Raw genomic sequence first — 13138 nt, 5'->3', positions numbered from 1 at the left:
GTACAGAGGTCCAAATGAGCTCTGTCTGACGTCTCACCAGGCAGACTGAAGAGCCTCTCCTCCCTGGCCAAAAGGTAGGGAGGAAGGAAAGTGCCATTTCACTTGGTACCGGGTACTATCCAAAACCAGAATTTATTTTGAACACGCTCTAAGAAGGCTCACTTAGGAAAATATTGTGCAAGAAGCCGTATTTTGTGAGTATTTATATCTCTACACACAGAGCTCTCCACCATTCAAGAGGGCTCTGCAGGTAAGAAGCAAAGCGCCCCCGAGCTGTCTCATCACAGAGCTGGTGTCTAATGAACAGGACTAACTTCCTCAGAGATGTTTATTTTAAATACTCTTAAGCAGACTCACCCTGCCACAGCTGTTCATGCTAAACACCTGAGCTCACACACCTGTGTGCCCAGGGGCTCATGGAAGACAAGGACCAGGAGACTTGGATGATTAGGAAGAAGATTTTTGAAGATGCACAGGCAGAAGGAGACTCAGAGAGGGAGAGGAAAAGCATAATATGTGTACAACAGAGAGACAAACATCTGCAATAACACAGAGCAAAGGCAATATGAAGAGGTGAGTATGGTTGGCTTCCTTACACACCCAATGCAGCCAGGCATATAATTATTTACCTATATTTAGCCACCTCTGCAAGAAGGGATGGAGGAGACAGCAGTATGTTGAGACAGGAGTGTCACTTTTCCTTAGAACCCTGCAAACCTGATCCACAACAAAGATTCAACATCATTTTGGGAAGCTGCCATATAGCTCAACAGATCAAATCGTAGCTGTCTCAGTAGCCAGATGACATTAGGACGACCCCAGAGCCCAGGTACTCAGCCCTCCCAGCTCCCTCATGTCCTTGACAAACTGCCAGTCAACAGGAGGTTGGAAGCTTTATTGCAACACAATTAAACCTAAAAAAAAAAAAAAATCAGGTGGTGTTACAGTCTATGTAAATACAGTTTTATTATATTAACAGCAAGTAAAACTAAAATGTTACAAAAACATTTCAATTGAATACTTTGTCTATCTACTTAATGTTCTTCCTTCCTGCATGTGCATTTGTTCCTGAAGTGTGTGTGTCCAATTTTACTATTGCATGGAAAATATGTTAGCTGAATGAATCCTAATCTGATTCATGCTGGAAACCCTGCTGCTAACAATGACCATACTCTAATATGTTTATCTTCACACCCACCATTCATTCTCAGCATTGTGCCCTCTCACTTATTTTACCCAAACTTGTAACTCAAAGGAGAAACGCAGGTGAATTCAGGAACATATGGTAATATGCTGAACTTAATCTAATTCCTGTTACCTAATTGCATAAGTTTTGGGTGGTGGTTTTTTTTTTTCCTTACTTAATAAGTCATTTGAGGGTCAAGATAACTTACTAGGGAAGAACAGCATAAGCTTTCCCAACATTAACTTCCATTGCAGGCTTCAGCTGTGCAGAAGAATAACTGGAGCTTATTCAGCCCATAGCGTTTAATCAACACAAACCCTAAAGCCCAATTTGTTCAATACGAGCAGAACATTTTGCTTAAGTTGCTACACTGTTTATTCTTCAAGAAATCTATGCTCTCATTTCAGAAAAGTTATAGCAACAACCTGAAGAGCCTGATCCAGAGACCCGCAAACATGAACTCAGGATAAGCTAATAGAGAGCTGTCTCGAGAAGCTGAAACGGCTCCAGCTTCTCTGCTGGTTTTCCAGGCTTCAGCGGAGTGAAACAGATCTGATTTTTGACAGTTCCACCCCAAGGATTGCTATTAAAAGCCATGTAACTGAGATGATTTCCTGGTGAGCTTTCGCTCTGCTGTGGCCTAGATGTTAAGAGCTCCGTGGTGGAGACGATCCATCTCCGGAAAGCTGCAGGCTAGGAAAGAAGCGTGAAGGCTCCTTAAAAGCACTGGGAGCGAACGGGAGCCTCTGAAGAGCAGGGAGAAGAACATTTGTTCCTTCCAGCAGCCAGTGATGTTGGTGGGCTCCAATCTGTCAGAGATTCCATGGTCGCTAAACTGAAAGAAAGGGGGACCTGACCACAGCGTGTGCTCCAGATTCTTGTCACCATCATCCTTTCCCTACCAGGCTTGGCCACAGAGAGGAATAGCAGTATCTCCTAAACTCTGCCTACGCCAACAACTGCAGAAAGGCTCCAGGTGCCAGAGGAAGACACAAAAGGCAGGTGGGCATCTGGTCAAGCTTAAAAGAAGACAAAGGAAGGGGCATGGAAGTGCATGAGAAGGCATGAAAGTGCAAACCAGAAACTAAACTCTAGATTATAAATGTATTTTTCTCTTTTGCTAGCAGGATACAAAAATCTTCTTAAGCACTTACTCTGGAACATCATCTTAAGGAAAGAATGGCTTAATGTGTTATCACACAACCATACAGTGAAGTTATCAAATGCCACCACTTCTGTTGAGCCAAGCAATCCTCAAATACTCAATACCAGTCTCCAGTCAGCAGCAGGATGGACAGCAAGCAATTTCAGGTTATAATTTCTAACTTCACCAGTGCTACTAGAGACTGACAGTCACATTACACTTGAAAAGAGACCAACCAGCATTCACTTGGCCAACACTGAACAGACAGGGAGACAGGAACAAACTCTGCAGCAGCTCCAACCCAAATTCTGTTGACCCTACCTATTAACTATCAGCTATTCAATTCAATTTTCCACCACACAACTGGCCGAGTTTACTCCATCCGTTTACTCTGCCTGTAAATGAGCTGTTTCTATTCAAACTTCATTACGTCAAGGCAGTGAGCAAGCCCGGGACTTTCATGCATTCGAACTCTTGACTTGCAGAAGTGTAGGTGGAAGTGGAAATCCTGAACAAACACAACTCCCTGATTGCTGCCAGGGCAGCCAGTCCACCAGCCTGATGACTTCTGTGAGCCACCCCGTGGGAAGCAGGATATTCCGTGAGTCTGGTAAAGTAAGATCTCTCCTGAGAAGAGCTGAAAAAAGCTGAGCAAACTAGTTTGACCAGGATAGCTTTTGGCATAGTGACACAGTTTTATAAACTTTTATTTGAATATCCTTTCGCAAAGAAAGGCTGAGGTACTTTTATGAGCACAGCAGCCATTCTAAAGAGCACACGTAGTTGCTACTGTTTGATTGCTGATGCTGCTTTATCAGAGTAACCTGACTCCAGTATTTAACAAGAGACAGCTCACATTTGTATGAAACTCACGTGACACTCAAGTCTGTGTAGGGATACATCATCGTAAACTATTCTGTACAGAACACTTTGCACTTTTCCTGGGTTGGGAGGACACAGAGAAGTTTCTACCTTTTTATTACATATTGAAATAGATTATAAGGAAAATCCTTCCACTGCAGTGACAAGTCACAGAAAGAATGTATCCCAGCTCAGTACTAAGTGGTAAGATAAAAGCTGCGTTACCTCTGTTGCAGCCGTCAACGTGAACGAGGAACAAGGAAAAGAATCACAGACCTGGCAAAGGTCATGGCGAGTGGCAGATGACACGGTGACACAGAATAAGTTGAGCTCTCAGGGTAAAACACAGAGGACTTGCACGTCAATGCAAAGCACCACAGAGAATTAATCTTTTCCCTATACACAATAGTGTTCAGATTGGTGCCAGGATGCTCTTGCTTTGCTCTTTGCCTGCATTGCAACATTGAAACCCCAGAGAGGGTTTGAAGGACACTGGTAAGGGAGTTGAGAATCTTTCTTCGGGGTGTTAATTCTTACAGTTTTCACAAAGTAAAAAAACAGAGAAAGTTTGTTCAGCATGTAGCGATATTTAAACCTTGGAAATACAACTGAAAATTCAAGTGGAAAAAGATTTCCAACTTCGCTAAAAAAGACCTACCTCCAATGAACAAAACGTTAAGGCAATCTAACTTTGGAACAGGACAATATTGCTCTTGGTGTGGAACAGCACGCTGGAGAGGAAAATGGCTCATCACTTCCTACACCAGAGATTTTTCTGAAGATGATCTTTAACCCAACTTCTTTGCAAGAAGAGTTCAGAAAAGCAGAGGGAACTCATTTGACCAGGACGGCTGCTGGCAGAGCGACACCAGTCATGAACTTTGATTTAAATATCCTTGAGCAAAGCGAGACCGACGCACTTTTATCAGCACAAGAACTTTCAGAAAGTACGTGGTTTGAGAAGTAGGCTGTGGATTTCCCTCTTGCTTATCCCATCCCTTCTTGGGTCTTAGGAAGAGGTAAGAGACAACAAAAGATAATTTCTACCAGTTTGCTTTAAGCCCCTCCAATGCATAGGAAGCCCAACGCACAATAACTTCAGGGAAATTCAGTCCATGCAAATCTGGGCCGTAATACACAATGTTTCACGCTTCAGAGGTGCTGACAGCGAGGGCCAACCCCAAATTCTTTGCCCCAGCGTGTAACTAGAGATGGAGGGGATAACCAGTGCCCTGAAGAGGAATAGAGTCAAAATGAGAGATGAGACACGGGCCAGGGGAGAAAAGATATCAAAACAGCCTGCACCCCCAGCGTGACGCAGAGCGCTCTTATTTGAACGACACATCTGCTTTTATTCTTCGTGGTTCCTTCTGACCATCAGCAGCAGAACAAACGAGCCAGCAGAGACATTGCACAATTCTGCTCCTCTGTCAGAAGGGACAAAAGCCATCTTGCAACCGAGTGGCAGCAATCTGCAGAGCTTGTGTATACGCATCGATATTTGAGCACTGTCTCAATGTGGCTTTCTTCTTTTGCCCCAGAGCGAGTGAAGTTTTACTTTTGATTTTGTAAGAGCAGCTACGGGTATTTTTCACCCCCAGAAATCTGGTGGGTTTTTTCTTTAGTTTGGATTTTGTTTAGATCTTTCACATATATGGATCTTTTTGTATATATACACACAACTCGCACACACACGTATGCATATACAAACATACATAAGGTGCACATGAGAACATGACAGACTGTTTCTTGCCTTTATTTTATTACATACGATACCCTGATGGCATCTCTGTCTGGCTTGAAACTTTCAGACTTCCCTATATTAGGGGGAAAAAAAGAAGAAAGCCCACCACAAGCATTCATTTAAGGGTTGCACTGGCCACTAATTATTTCTCCTGCTCCTTTCTGTGCATAAGGCTTTGTGTACTAAACCCTACAAAACAACGCTCAAGACATCCCCCCATGGGCTCTCATCTCCCACCAACCCCCTGTATTTTGCTGCAGTAGTTGTTGCCAGCAGAAGGGATGTAACATAAAATAAAAGGCTCACATGCCGTTAGTTTGGAAGTTAAACAGGCGGCCCCAGCCAAGGAGCCCTCCTGGGGAGGCCCACGATACACGGGGACGACACCTCCATTCACCACAATCCAACCCTGCGGAGCTCTCTGCCCCCCACGCCGGTCCCACGTTCCAGCTGATGCCCTTAATTAAGTTCTGCCTTGAAAACTGTATGTTTGGTCCCTTTAATAAACCATTTTGAGCCACACCTGCGAAGGCTGAATTTGGCAGGATCTTTTTCTTTTCTTCATGACAGTTATCACTGATGCTAGAATAACTATAGCTGTTTTCCAGGCAGGACTTAAAATTTGGATAGGTGACGATATGAGAAATCGCATGAAAGACAGGAAACAAGCCAAAGCAATCATCAACGGCTCAAAAACACCTTCAGAATATGCAGTATCGTAAACTTTATATGTATAAAAAACAAGGGCATTAAAAAGCAGAGCAAGAAGAAACTAGAGAAAAATCCATATGGGTTATATGGCCAAAGAAACTGAAGCAGCTATTAAAAGAGGCGATAGCAAAATACAAACTCAGAAGAAATCTAACTGGCACATTCACACCAACCACAGGGCTTGTTAAGGATCAACACGGAAAGGCCTTGAAAACAACAGAAAATAGTTGGCTCACAGAAATTCAATGGAAAAGTAGGTTGGATTTCAACTGTGTAGACAATAAGCTGATCTAACATCTCCCCTGCAAACCTTCTCCAAAGATAGAATGAAATGGCAAAAAACCACTCAGATGACACAGATTTTGAGAGATAACTTGGTAACCTCCAAAACGGGTCACTCCAGAGCATCTTGAGGAACAATGAGGCATCAAGAAAAGTAACTCTCATTAAGTGTTTACAATAACACACAGTTACACAAAGTAATACATTGGCTCAAGTCTGTATCTCTTCTAGATGACAGTATCAAACTGGAAGGTATTTCTCTCCATTTGGCATTGCTATGAGAAGCAAAACCAGAGACGCAAGAGACACGACGCGTGATTCCGTAACACGTGAGATTTAGAATTGCCGAGTCTAAGTGGCAGCTCGACAGGGTGCAGCTATCACAGAGAGTCTGGGACCGCAAAAAAGACAGGGTTAATAAGCAGCTGCATAAAACAGCAACAGCCAGGACAAGGAACTCCCAACTCAAGCCCTATGCTGGGAAGCAATGGAACGGGACAGAAGTTGGTTCACGTAACTTGGCAGGAACTCAAAGACAGTGGAGGTACCGAGAAGGAAATAGCACCATGAACCGGGGAGGTGGCAGCTCCATTCATGAGCTGAAACCAACATTTTGTCATAAAAACTACACCACTTTCACTCACGTGTTATATCCTGTTTTACTAACAGATGGGCGTGAAAAATGGAAGTCTACCAACAGCACAGGCAGAGGTCTGTGCTTCTTCCAAAGCGACAGGAAAACACAGGTATTACATAGAACAGTTTCACAACCACCACCGAGATTTATCAGAGACCGACAACTACTTATGTCCAAGGTTACTGCCATCTGTTCTGGACAACTGGGATACACATCAGAGACACACAGAGAACCTGGCCTGGGGAGTTTTTCACCAGCAGCTGGAGGTACATGTTAAAATGCGCCAATTGTCAGTATCCTTTCAACACGGAGCTCTTCAGGAAGGGATTCAGTACTAGAAAGGACATGCAAAGAGCAGCATAAACACAGTTTGGGACAGGGGAGCCTATTTTAATTCTGCCCTAAGCAATACTTGATGGTTTGGATGAAATTCAGATTCAGAACGAAATAGGTTTGCCTTCAAAACAGATCTCATAATTGGCTTTAGGTTTTAGTATCATTTTCTTTTTAAATGGATCAAATCTTTAAGTTGCTCATAACTCAACTGTCTGAAAACAGCAACAAAACTGCCCTCAAGGAAATATATTCTTATCCTCAAACTGAGACACGTAGATTGGCCAGCCAAGCTGCGATGAAGGAAACCGCTACAGCAGCATCTTGAATTTAACAGCACCCAGCAGTCCCCAGACAGCCCTGATTGCTGCAAATCTAAAGGTGTGACTTCTGTTTCACAGACTTACCTTGTATCCATCAAAACTACATAAAACCCAGTCCTTAATATCCATTCAAATCTACGAAGGCAGTTTAGCACAAAGGGATAGAAGTGATAAGGCATTAAGCTTTTATGTCTGCATTTTACATCTTGCAGCAAAGCAAGGCAACAAAGTAATACTTCACTACCTCGCTCAAATAAAGGTTTAAATCAGCAACCTGATCTACTCACCTTTTTCACTGGTATCCAGGGAAAGCTTCTTGATGTCATCAGTCAACGTATCCTGCAAGTGGTCTTGTCCATGCTCTGCATCATTATCATCAAACTGAGCTTCTATAATGACATCTGGACTTTTAGCATCGCCTTTCATCGTCTCTTGAGGAACGCAAGGCCCCGACACCTCCTCGGGGACATCTGATTCATGCGTGGCTTCTGTTTCTTTGTCACTACCATCTGGCTTTATTACCTGAAGGAGCAGGGGATTAAAAAAAAAAGAGGCAAGCTAAATCACTGGACTGAAGAAAGAAAACATTATCTTTCCTTTTTTCATCTGCATCCCCAAGGAGCTGGCGATGAATTGTGGGTGGCTGGTGGCACGCTGAAATTGCCGTGTAATTAGCCACAGACATTGCACAATCAAAAGAGGTGCCTCGCTAGGGTAAAGATGGGAATGACACAGCTTTTGCAATACCTCAACTGTGACAATAATGTATCCAAAGCGTATCTAGAGCATAACCATACTGTTCCTGCCAAGCCTCTAATCGGCTCTCCAGAAGCCGGGAGCGAGCGCAGGGAGGGAGGAGGAAACGCTATCATTTAATGAGTTGCTTATACCATTGTTCACCAAGATACACCAATCATCCTGGGAAGTCGCAGAGCGGCTCCAGCGAACGATGGGTCCATGTCAAAGCACATCTCCGGGAGCACCCCCCGCACACAATTAGGAACAGGCTGAGAAAGCACAGAGAAGGAACACGGTGCCCCACGACCTGCGGAGGAACCCGACCGCAGCGGCTCGGTGAGGCACCAAGGTTTACATTTATTTTAGGCTCCGGTCTTTTTGTTAAAGGCACTCAATTACTGCTGTAACTTACACAAGTCTGCTAATTATATTACCAAGAGGAATGAACTCAATTACAGTACAAATTACTTAACCATTAACTAACTGATAATTCAGATAAATAACTCTGACCATTGCTATGGGTTTGTCCCCACTTTAATGCAGCGATGGCACATGGAAAGGAGAAACCATACATGTAAATCATGTCAGACAAAATTATGAAGAACACTTGCCCCAGCACAGCAGACACCAGACTTGCATTGCATGTAACAGAGGCGGGAACTGCTCCACATCAGGTTATAACCATCAAAATGGTTCACAGAGTGGCTACAAATGCTTTTACCAGCATTCTCCATGCCACCAGCAGCGAGCTGCGATCACCCACCTGGCCCTGGAACATAGACCCAGGTTTTAGTTTCAAAAGTGTTTAAGCTTCACTCAAGCTGTGGTACTTCTGTGAGAGATCCAAATCAGCATGGAATAAGAAATAACCCACTAAACATTACAATTACAAAGAAACTGGTTGACCAGGCTCCACCCCAGCTGGTGCTGGTGCTCACCAGGGAGGTCACTCCCCAGAGATGCTGCCCCAAGGTCCCCAAGTCCTCAGCATCACTAACCCAACTCATGCCACCAGCAAGGCAAGTGACGGGCCCTTTAAAGAAATGCAGTTAAAAACAACACCTTTCTGGTAACTTACTTTATCTGATAGATATAGTCAGGAGATATGAGCATCAATAGCCTCAATAGGTCCTAGCTGAAGACAACCATGCCAAGGAAGAAAAATACAATCACCAAAAAGCTCCACATAACCAAAAAGCAAATAGATCAAATCAGACCTGAACAGGGAAGACTTTCACGTTTTACATATATAGAGCTACAGTCATGCTTTTTAACAGTACCCACATCTCTGTAATCTTTTCACAATACATAACAGAAATAAAATCAATTTTAAAATGGGGTTGAATTCAAGTCTTAAAAGAAAACCCTCAGATGACATTACTTTGAACTCTTGTTACCTTTTGTGACTCTGCTTTCCATCTTTATTTTCATTTTTTAATATGCATACAATTTGTTGCCATAGCAGATTTTGATTCAAACATTAAATTGTGACAAAAAGGGAAAAAGTTTGGCAGAAGGTGGAAAAATGGCCGATTATTAAACCTGGCTACATTTGGTACATAAAATACTGACACACAATGGTCTGGGCAAGAACAGTCTATTAGATTAGAGAGCTGACAAGGCTCCACACGCTAGCGACTCTGCCAATGTGCCTATCCAAGAAGTAAACCAGTGTCAACAGTAATGTCTGGACCCTACCATGGGCAGATGTGGATATATTCAGCTCTTAAATTTCGATTGCACCAGATGTGTGCAAGTGTGCAACTGCGGCAGGAGCTCATTTTCTCCAACCCCGGCAGGCTTTGCCTGAATTTCGCTCTCTCTCCAAGTCGGTCTTTGGAGAGCGAGAGATGTGTTTCAGGTGCTAAACTACAAAGCTTTCTATATGTAATGCAGCAAATATCGGATATATTTGAATAATAGGAAGCGCTTCTCTAAAGATGCAGCACTGAAAAGCTTATGCTTGAGGAGTTTATGTTGCATTAAAGATGGCAGCAGATACAGATTTAATTTTAAATGCCATATACTCAAATTACCATGCTTCCCCCAAGCTAGAAGATACACGCTGCTGTCACTAGCTAGTGTGATACTCCAGCTGTGACTACGTAAGCCTCCAGTCACACATTTCCTTATGGATTTGCAAATGCATTTTTAAGTAAAGTTTTCCAGAGTCCACAAAATCACGACCTCCATGCGGCGCAGAGCAGCAAAATGTCCAGATGCTGGCAAGCATGGGCGATAGGATTTGTTTTCTTTCTAAGGCCAAGACAGATCATTTCGGCTGACCTCATACATAACAGAGCCGGGAATTTCACCCAAGACTTCTTACATCACACCAAAAATTCAGGGAAGCTGTAGATCACAAGACTGGAAAGCTGCATAAGGATTTACAAAATCAGGAGCTCAGCGTATACAATTACTCCATTTAAGATGATCAGAGTTGCTGGCCAGCATGAGCTCATCACACAGATTCCAAAAAGCAGGATCCTTCTGTGTGTGAGCAGCAGCAAATCGGACCATGACAGAATAAGCATTTCTTACATGCAGCATCTTGGAAACCAACAACGGATGATATTGCACTCTCCTACTCCTTATTATGCTATTGAAGTTCATACACGGCATAACACATACAGTTAGAATATATCGGGGTGTATCAGAGATGCAGAATAAATCAAATACACAACTGGGCAAGTCGATCACATATTCACATGTGCAGAACAGCCAATCGTTCTTTGCCAGTGCAGCTGATTCTGCACGGACACAGAAGGAGGGGATTTTCCATGCTGCAGATGCATTAAATGCAAAACCCCACTACCATGCAAACCAGTTTAAGCCCCTCAAAGGACCTTAACTCCCTGACTTGGGAGGTCAAACATCAACCTTACGGTTATATTATTTTCATATGCTTTTTAATTAAAAAAATATTTTAATAAGCATTGTGATGGAAGTCAGTCGCTTATTTGAATATCTGATCCTTAAGATAGCAGGCGAATAAGTTTTCTTCCAACTTTAAACAAACATCTATCACGGAACAAGCATCAAGTTTCTGCCCCACAGTGATCAGTTTGTAAAGTCATAGCTGACTGAACACAGGATCTTTGAATGAAAGTCCCATTTCAACCATAAATGTAATAAAAACCAGGTAGTGGGCAAGTACAGCCTGGCATGGATATGTGCGATCTGGAGAGCACAGTGATTATCTTGCTGCATCCAGACCAGTCTTGAAGTAGCCATCAAACGAGCAATTGCCCTCATTTGGAAGGAACTTGTTTCAACAGAAAACTGGACCAGGAGTGCGTGTATCGGAAAGTGAAAGGGTGACCCCGAGCTGCAGGAGAAACAGCTTTCTCTGCCAGAAGCAATCTTATACCTGCCCTGTTAGTTCCAAGCTTTTCACAGGCTTTTCACTTAAGCCTCACATCCACGCATGGACAAAGCTGAGAGTTGTTTATTCTCAGATCAGCTATGGGGTTTTTGTTGCTGTCTCCTCAATGGCAACATTTAACAACTCATACATTAGTCTATAATCTCAAACTACTGAACCAGACCAGTAATTTCAATCATCTTTGAGCCATTAACCCCCAGGCTTTTTCCAACAAATAAACCAAGCTCCCAAAGTGTTTAAGCCCAGTACTGATAGGTTTGCTTTTCTTCTTTATTATCTGTGATCTTTACAAGCAATTCGGGAACCCTCCTAGATCTGAAGATGAGACACGGATGACTGCTGGACTAGACACAGCTGGACGGACGCACCTTGCATGGCTGAGGTCACGGTTTCCAACAAGAGAAGGTTGTGCAAAGGGAGCTCCTTCACTGAGAGCACCTTGCAGCTAAGGAAGAGGGATCATCTTCCCTACAGCTGGACACAGATCCAATAAAAGTGCAATTTTTCATCTCACGCAAAATACTGGTATTAAAAAGAGGGACTAAAACACTGAATTTTAGATATTTCCACTAGATCATACCAGTCCTGGGATTCTTCAGGTCAAACTTGCCGACCACACTCCAGGACATCACTATTACTTGAGGTATCTTAAACTCTTCTTCAAATATCCAACAACTTGTGCCCAGTTTTCACTGCCCTTTTTTTCCACAGCAGAACTGCTACAGAAATTCAAGCACAGCATTTGCTTTCACTTAGAAAAGAAACAACAAATAGATACATGACTCATTCTAAAAAAAAAAAAAGAGAGTTTAGATTTTATAATGAAGGAGTATGCTTATGACATTTATCACATTAGCCAAACTTGGTCAGCTAGATCCCTTTGGAGGGATCCTGCCTACCACTCCAGAATTCACCAAAGCCCCCAAAGGATGCCTTGCAATGAACACACAGTAGGAAACCCACAAGTACGCAGAACAATGCACTGGGTATTAGGTTTTCGGTGGGATTCCACAGAGTTCTGCAGTGGGCCAAGCATTCCACATAATCTGAAACTAAATATTAAGTCACTGGTAATAAAATTCATGGATGACAAAGACTTGCGGAGTAGTCAAGTCCAATTGGTGAGCGCGGTTGATCTGAATCCAGAATGCTTGAGAATAGCCAAAAGTAAAGTCAAATATCTAAGAATACGCAACACATGCCTGTGAACGGGTCTGCCTTGGAAATTGCTGACTCTGAAAAGAATGGGAAAGATTTCTAATGAACAAGAATCTCGGCAAAAAGATTCTTAGTATTATAAAGAGCAAAACCAATCTTGGCTCTATAATCCTGCACTGGTGTCAGCCTTGTCCAGCCTGTGTTTTCATAAGGATACTGGGAAAGAAGGGAGACAATATAACACAACACCTCCCCAAGTCAGTCAAAATCCAGCAAAATGCCTCATAATGAGCAATCAAACCCAAAACGTGTAGCTTATCCAAAAGATTTTAGAAGTGACAAGCTATTAATGGTAATGCTCTTCACTGGGGTCGACGTACGATGCACAAAGAGGCTCCTCAAGCTGCTACAGAAGGTGCAGAGGATTCCCCAGTGATGGAAGCTGGAGACAAACGGCCAGCAGGCAGCGAGCTCACAGTAAACAAGGAGGATTAAACATGGGAACAGCTATAAGGGAAATAAAGTCTTCAGCACAAGCCCATCTCCTGAGGTCTGCAACCAAGGAAATACATCTTTCTGCAGAAAAATGCTTTGGTCAAGCACAGGTCCTGCTTTAGCTATGGATAGGCTATTATG

General features: G+C 43.0%; 1 protein-coding gene across 3 annotated transcripts in view; it reads right to left on the bottom strand.

Annotated features, from left to right (window-relative positions):
* The window catches only part of DIS3L2 (DIS3 like 3'-5' exoribonuclease 2), a 191343-nt gene that overhangs the window by 125008 nt on the left and 53197 nt on the right, over positions 1–13138 (bottom strand). For all 3 annotated transcript variants that reach the window (XM_065844959.2, XM_065844960.2, XM_071812717.1), the window contains one exon: positions 7509–7743. In XM_065844959.2, the coding sequence (XP_065701031.1) occupies positions 7509–7743 (235 nt within the window). The remainder of the gene's footprint in view (positions 1–7508; positions 7744–13138) is intronic.

The sequence above is a fragment of the Patagioenas fasciata genome, chromosome 9 (assembly GCF_037038585.1).
Source record: "Patagioenas fasciata isolate bPatFas1 chromosome 9, bPatFas1.hap1, whole genome shotgun sequence".
Taxonomy (NCBI): Eukaryota; Metazoa; Chordata; class Aves; order Columbiformes; family Columbidae; genus Patagioenas; species Patagioenas fasciata.
The sequence above is the reverse complement of the archived record's forward strand: the minus strand, read 5'-3'. Positions and strand labels throughout refer to the sequence as shown.